Source organism: Atta colombica, unplaced genomic scaffold, assembly GCF_001594045.1.
Source record: "Atta colombica isolate Treedump-2 unplaced genomic scaffold, Acol1.0 scaffold100, whole genome shotgun sequence".
Lineage (NCBI taxonomy): Eukaryota > Metazoa > Arthropoda > Insecta > Hymenoptera > Formicidae > Atta > Atta colombica.
In genome coordinates, this window is record NW_017259185.1 from 2,729,460 (window position 1) to 2,735,918 (window position 6,459).

The 6,459-nt window shown below is 32.4% G+C and overlaps 1 protein-coding gene across 3 annotated transcripts in view; it reads left to right on the forward strand.

Moving 5' to 3' along the window:
• The first annotated feature begins 1,244 nt into the window (after positions 1–1,244).
• LOC108685019 (ecotropic viral integration site 5 ortholog) overlaps positions 1,245–6,459 on the forward strand; it is a 7,673-nt gene continuing 2,458 nt past the window's right edge. For all 3 annotated transcript variants that reach the window (XM_018189630.1, XM_018189636.1, XM_018189643.1), the window contains exons 1-8: positions 1,245–1,315; positions 1,788–2,042; positions 2,572–2,829; positions 3,324–3,588; positions 3,747–4,109; positions 4,273–4,950; positions 5,036–5,518; positions 5,594–5,692. In XM_018189630.1, the coding sequence (XP_018045119.1) occupies positions 1,251–1,315; positions 1,788–2,042; positions 2,572–2,829; positions 3,324–3,588; positions 3,747–4,109; positions 4,273–4,950; positions 5,036–5,518; positions 5,594–5,692 (2,466 nt within the window). In that variant the 5' untranslated portion in view covers positions 1,245–1,250. The remainder of the gene's footprint in view (positions 1,316–1,787; positions 2,043–2,571; positions 2,830–3,323; positions 3,589–3,746; positions 4,110–4,272; positions 4,951–5,035; positions 5,519–5,593; positions 5,693–6,459) is intronic.

Consider the following 6,459-nt stretch of genomic DNA (forward strand, 5'->3'; position numbering starts at 1 on the left):
ACGAAAGATTATTTTTAATTAATTTAAAGTGATTAAATTTCTTGTTTCATCAAGAGACATGGTTCGTAAAATGGTATCCCGACATATTCCGTTCGTTTCGTTTTACTATAGCTACATACATAGCTATATACATAGTAGTAATAGCTTGCTCGAAATCACCTGCTCTTTCGCCCGCTAATTCGTTCACACGCACTAATTGCTTCCTTCTTGATCTCCTTCATGTCGAGTTGCTTCGAGTTGCCTCATCGAGCAGGGCGTTCATATGAGGCGTTTCACGAGAGTGCCGTCATCTACAGAAAATATTTTTCGTTATAAAATATTAAAATTCCCACAAGGATAATCTTTCTGTCTGGATCTTTTTACCGCTTTTTACTTATTGAAAAATATTAATTCAACGTTTTACAAAGAAAACTAAGAAATGAAGTCTTTTTTACAATGTCCTTTTGTAATTAATAAATTGATGCTAAAGAATTTTTTTTGGTATTGATAAAAATAAATTCTGAAACATGGCTTAAAGAAATAATATAATTAATATATTAAAATATATAACTTTTTTCTTATTTATTGTGGACGAACAAGTTCCTGAACTTAAAATCTAAGAAGCTTATTTAATAGGTTTTTTCAAACTCTCCAACCTTTGCCTGAAACATTTTCTAGAATGCATTGTTCTCTTTAAATACATTTTGTATTTAAGTATATTATAATGATCAAATATGTTCCGACTCAAGCAGAGTACAGAATCCATAGGATCCCAAAGTTTGATCTAGAATAACTACTTTTTTAAACGTCATCTTTCGACTGGTAATGTTAGTTTTTTAGATATAATTTTTGCAATGTAGCACGTTTTTTTGTCAGAGTTATATTGTTTATTATCAGAAATAAGATATCATTTTATTTCTATTTCTTTTTGAGAATTTTCTTCTAATCATCACTTGTGTTTTATCTTTCGCTTATGATAGATGAAATATCTATTTGAACACTGTTAAAATTAATAGGATAATTGATAATTGTGTTAATTATAATCTTAATTTGTATACATTGATATAATAAATCTCTTATTGATTTGCAAAACACTCTGAATACGTAAAATCGATCGTTTAAATGAATGATATTGCAGATAAGTATGTCGACAATTGTTGTGTTTAAAATCGCGTGATGACGTGAAGATAGAAACGGTAGAAACGAGAAAGCAAGAACGTTTGCAGCGAACACTAAAATCACGAAAGTGAGATAAAAAAAAATCTGTCTCGATGGTTCTTCGTGGCTTATTGGCTCCTGCGGCAGCTCGTTGGAGGAGAAATAAAGTCGCGAAAAGGTAAAATGAGCATCGCGACTAATAAATTATTCAATAAATATATTTTATTTCTCTTTTGTATTTATATCTATTATGTATACATGACTCTACAATATCAGAAGTTGAAATTAAATAATTATTTAATTTTAGTTTTTGATATTGTAGAGTCATATAATATATATATTATTTAAATGGAGCCTTTCTTAAATAATTCCATTAATTTTAAGGGGAGCATTCAGAAGCGTTAGCAACAATTAATTGATTTTATTATAATTTTATTATCCGTTAAATCAAATAGTTAAAATCAAATGTTTTCGTTTTAGTTAATAGATTTCGATCGAACATAAGCAACTGGCGTTTATGACACACAATTACATGTGAAGGCGCACGTCAATCAAGTGTATATCGCTTAAATAGATCACTGCAGTACGCCGCTGAAAGGATTGTATTGCGTTAATTGATATCTGCAGTAATTCAATCCGTTTTGTTTCAGAAACCAAAACGCCGCCTGGGATAGCGTAAATGCGCCTGTCGGCCAATTGGGATTGTCACGTTATGGACCGCAGGTGATGAGCGTGCTGTGTTTATGCACCTCTAGTGTCCACCAATCTACCCGTAACGTCACGCAGGCCGGCAAGATACTCCCGAGTCCGCCGTCAGATACTCTTTGCGAGCAGCGAATAACGCCCTCGCAGGAAATACCTACTGACGAGCTGGCTCTATTAGCTAAGCTGGAGGAAGCCAATAGGTGAATAATCAAGACCTATCGCTTGATATAAATCGTACATCTTTCACAAGGATCGAACATTCTTGCATGGACTGATAACTCAAATCTTATCTAACAAATGCTACTTTCCATTTTGACTGACATCTTCCATTTTCCAAAAAATGTAATAAATTGGATACTACTCCTTGCATGTACATATTTGGATAGATTGCCTGGATTTCCTTTTGTTTCAAATTTAGAGTAGAAATGCTAAATGTTAATTTTGCTACGCATTTTGGCTTGGAAATGATGCACAGTAGGATGCAGACTAAGGCTGCACTTTTAACTCAATATCGAAAAATATGGGAAAAGACGTAAGTTTTGTTTTTTTTTTATTTCCTTTATAATCTATATAATTAATTAAGATACATAACTTATACATTAAGTATTTATACAATAAGTATTTACTGATTTGTACAAATATATTGCTATGTAAATCCACGCATTATTCTCCACGGAACGATAAAATTGCACAAATAAAAATCATAATTTATGATTTTATTAATTTTAGGCTGATCGAATCAGATGCAAAGTCACTGAATTCTCTCCAGAGCAATCATAGCAGAAAGGGCTCCGATACATCTCAAGTGTCTGTGGCGTCGGGGGGCAGCGGAGGCGATGCTGCGCCCCGACGCCACAATCCAGCCGACGGTGAAGAGAATACGTGGACTCTCTGGGGTCATATAGTGGCTGACTGGGATTATAATTGGAAGAAACGGAAAGAATTCGTTAAGGAATTGGTTCGTCAAGGCATACCTCATCATTTTAGGTATATAACACATATATTATGTATATTCTTTTGAAAGATGGTATAAATATATTAAGGCTGTGTAAAAAAGCTTTTTAGAGTTTAGCTTTTACCCAGTAAAAAAGTAAGGAGTTCTTTATCTATTCATGAATTTAACTTAAGTAGAAATTGTTTAATTAGGCAAAATATTGCATATATGATATTCATAAAAATAATAGAGATTTTATTATTTACATTATTATTTTGTAAATTATAACTTGGATACGAAATTAATTTGGATGAAAACAAAAAATAATTATATTTAAAATTTTTTTGGGGGCTTTTTAACGCTGAGAATCTTGATGCGATACATTCGCAGCTCGTTTTGCACTGTCTTGATAAATATTATCAATACCATAACCATTTATCTATAAGTCAGAAACATACATATATTCACATTCAGAAATGTTATCTATAAGTCAGAAACATACATATATTCACTTTTTTTAAATTTGATAGATTGTATATTATTTTAGGGGCATTGTCTGGCAATTATTAAGCGGTGCCCATGACTCTCCAGTTAAGAAACAATTTGCCGAATACATTAAAGCAACATCAGCTTGCGAAAGGATAATTAGAAGGGATATCGCTAGGACGTATCCCGAGCATGACTTTTTCAAAGAAAAGGATGGTTTTGGGCAGGAGAGTTTATTTAACGTTATGAAAGCATATAGCCTACATGATCGTGAAGTAGGATACTGCCAAGGTTCAGGATTTATAGTAGGATTACTTTTAATGCAGGTAAAAAGTATTAACAATATTGTCACAAAAAATTATGAAATAGAAAAGTATATAAAAGAAATTATCTATAAATTCATATTTTTGTGAACATACATTTTTATTTATTTTTTCGACAAAAGGGAAAATATATGTTTTATTTAAATATTCTTTCATTGTAGCAAATGCCAGAAGAAGAAGCTTTTGCTGTTCTCGTAGCACTAATGCAAGAGTATCGCTTGCGGGACATGTTCAAACCAAGTATGGCTGAATTAGGAGTGTGCATGTATCAACTGGAACATTTAGTTGCTGATGCACATCCTGAACTTCATGCTCATTTCACGGCCCAAGGTTTCCATACGTCGATGTATGCATCTTCTTGGTTTCTTACACTATTTACTACAGCGCTAAGCCTTCCCCTAGCATGTCGTATTTTTGACGTCTTTCTATCGGAGGGGATGGAGATTATTTTTAAGGTTGCATTGGCAATGCTGCAATTAGGCAAAGAAGATTTGCTCAGTTTGGATATGGAAGGCATGTTGAAGGTAATCTGAAAAATTGTTACTTATATAAGTAATTTCAAGAAATCATTATCGATAAAATTTAATTTTTAGCATGTTTTATATTCTTAAATAAGAATATAAAATTATATATATATATATATTCGTTCACTTTAACTGACGATTAAAACAACTTTTTCTTTTGCAGTTTTTCCAAAAGCAATTGCCTGGGAAGGCCGAAAAAGATCCTGATGGCCTCATGACGCTCGCGTATGGAATGAAAATCAATCCGAAAAGAATGAAAAAATTAGAAAAAGATTACACCATCTTAAAGATGAAGGAGCAAGAAGAAATGGTCGAGTTACGCAGGCTCAGAGCAGAAAACAGATTGCTTAGGCAAAGAACTGAACTTCTGGAAGCGGAGTCCGCTGAACTAGCTGATAGATTAGTTAGAGGTCAAGTGTCACGCGCCGAAGAGGAAGAGACTGCTTTTATAGCTCAAAGAGAATTGGCAGCGCTTCGTCATTCACATCTCGAGACCAGCCATCAACTCGAACAAGCTCATGAGGAATTGAGATCATTATCGATTCTTCTTGAGGAGAATGTAACGTCTAGACAGTCATCACTAGATGAAATAGTAGTGAAACAAGAAGCATTATCACAGAAGGAAGAGATGATTCAATGTTTGCAAGAGGAATTGGTTAGAGTTAGATTACACGAAGCAGAAAACGATGCACTGATTAGAGAACTCAGAGGAAGAATACAAGAATTAGAACAAGATAAGAAAACTTTACGCGAATCGACGCCAGACAATTCCGTAGCTCATTTGCAAGAAGAACTTATTGCAGTTAAGCTTAGAGAGGCAGAGGCTAATTTATCTTTAAAGGTAAAATCTGTCCTTATATAATCTTGCTATTTTTTATGAGTATTATATTAATATTAGTTAGATTTACATATAAAATATTACACAGGATCTGCGGCAGAGAGTTATGGAATTAAGTGCAGCTTGGCAAAGGCATCTACAAGAGCATCGGTCTGCTCAATCAGCGCCTGCCGCTGATTCTACGCCAAAGAAATTGCTTTTTTGGGAAAATCGGGGTCATGAAGTACAGAAGTTTGAGGAAGATTTAATGACGACCAGAATTCGAGAGATGGAAGCATTGACTGAAGTAAAAGAGTTACGACTTAAAGTCATGGAGCTTGAAACTCAAGTGCAAGTAGCAACTAATCAGCTCCGTAGACAAGACGAGGGCGGAAAAGTACTTAAGGACGAATTAGAAGCTGCATTAGCACGAGAGAAGGATCTAATTGCCAAGCTTAGAGAACAACAACACAAATATTCCGATCTGGAATCGAAAATGAAGGACGAAGCTATGATGGCTAGGATACGTGATGCCGAACATGCGCAGCAAGTGGCGGAACTTACACAGAAAATATCTCTTCTTGAATTGAAGGTTACTTCATCTGTAATTCACTAATAAATGTTACCATTAAAAGACTTAAATATGTAACGTTTAATATTTTTATAGAATGAAGAGATGCATGCGGAAGGCGAACTTAGGAATAATTTAGATGACAGTGAGAAAGTAAGGGAGCTTCAAGATAAGGTTGCTGAATTAAAAGCCGAGGTATGTGAAATTAAAAAATTCATCTTGTCCATTGTATTAACAAAAGCAGTATCTTGGAATATTGCAGTAAGGGGTGAATTATGTCTTATGGTACAAAATATTATATAATATATTCTTGTAATATAATGTATATTAAGGGTAACTCGATAAATCCATTCTATGTAGGCATAATTATATAAGCAGATCATACATAAGATATTTTATCATTGTGCAACTACTTTTCATACAGCATACAATATCTGTGATATCTTATTATATACATATATCTTTTGAATATTTTTATTGTGTTTAATAAAATATTGTTTATAAATAATGAAAATACAATAATGATAAAATGCAATAATTTTTTTACATATAGATATTTCCCGTTATATTTTTAGACAAATATAGCAAATATTGTAATAGTGTAATAAGAATTTTTATTACAGCTAAATAATAAACAAAAATAATTTGAAATAATAATTCGTAAAGATTTAAACTTTAATAACTTTATAAATAAATTAATTTTATAATTATATGTAATTGCAATTGCAGTTTTTAGCAATAGCTACAGCTCTGTTTAAATATTTTATGAAATCCTATTTAGGAATACAATGAAAAAAAATGTTCACTGTTTTTTCTTTTTAAAGCACTGCATTATTATATGTTCTTATTTCTGATTCTACAAAATATATGTGATATTGCATTTTATAACATAATTTAATTATTATGATAAATACATTACAATAGTATTACTGATATTTTTTTATATATCATTAACCTCGATA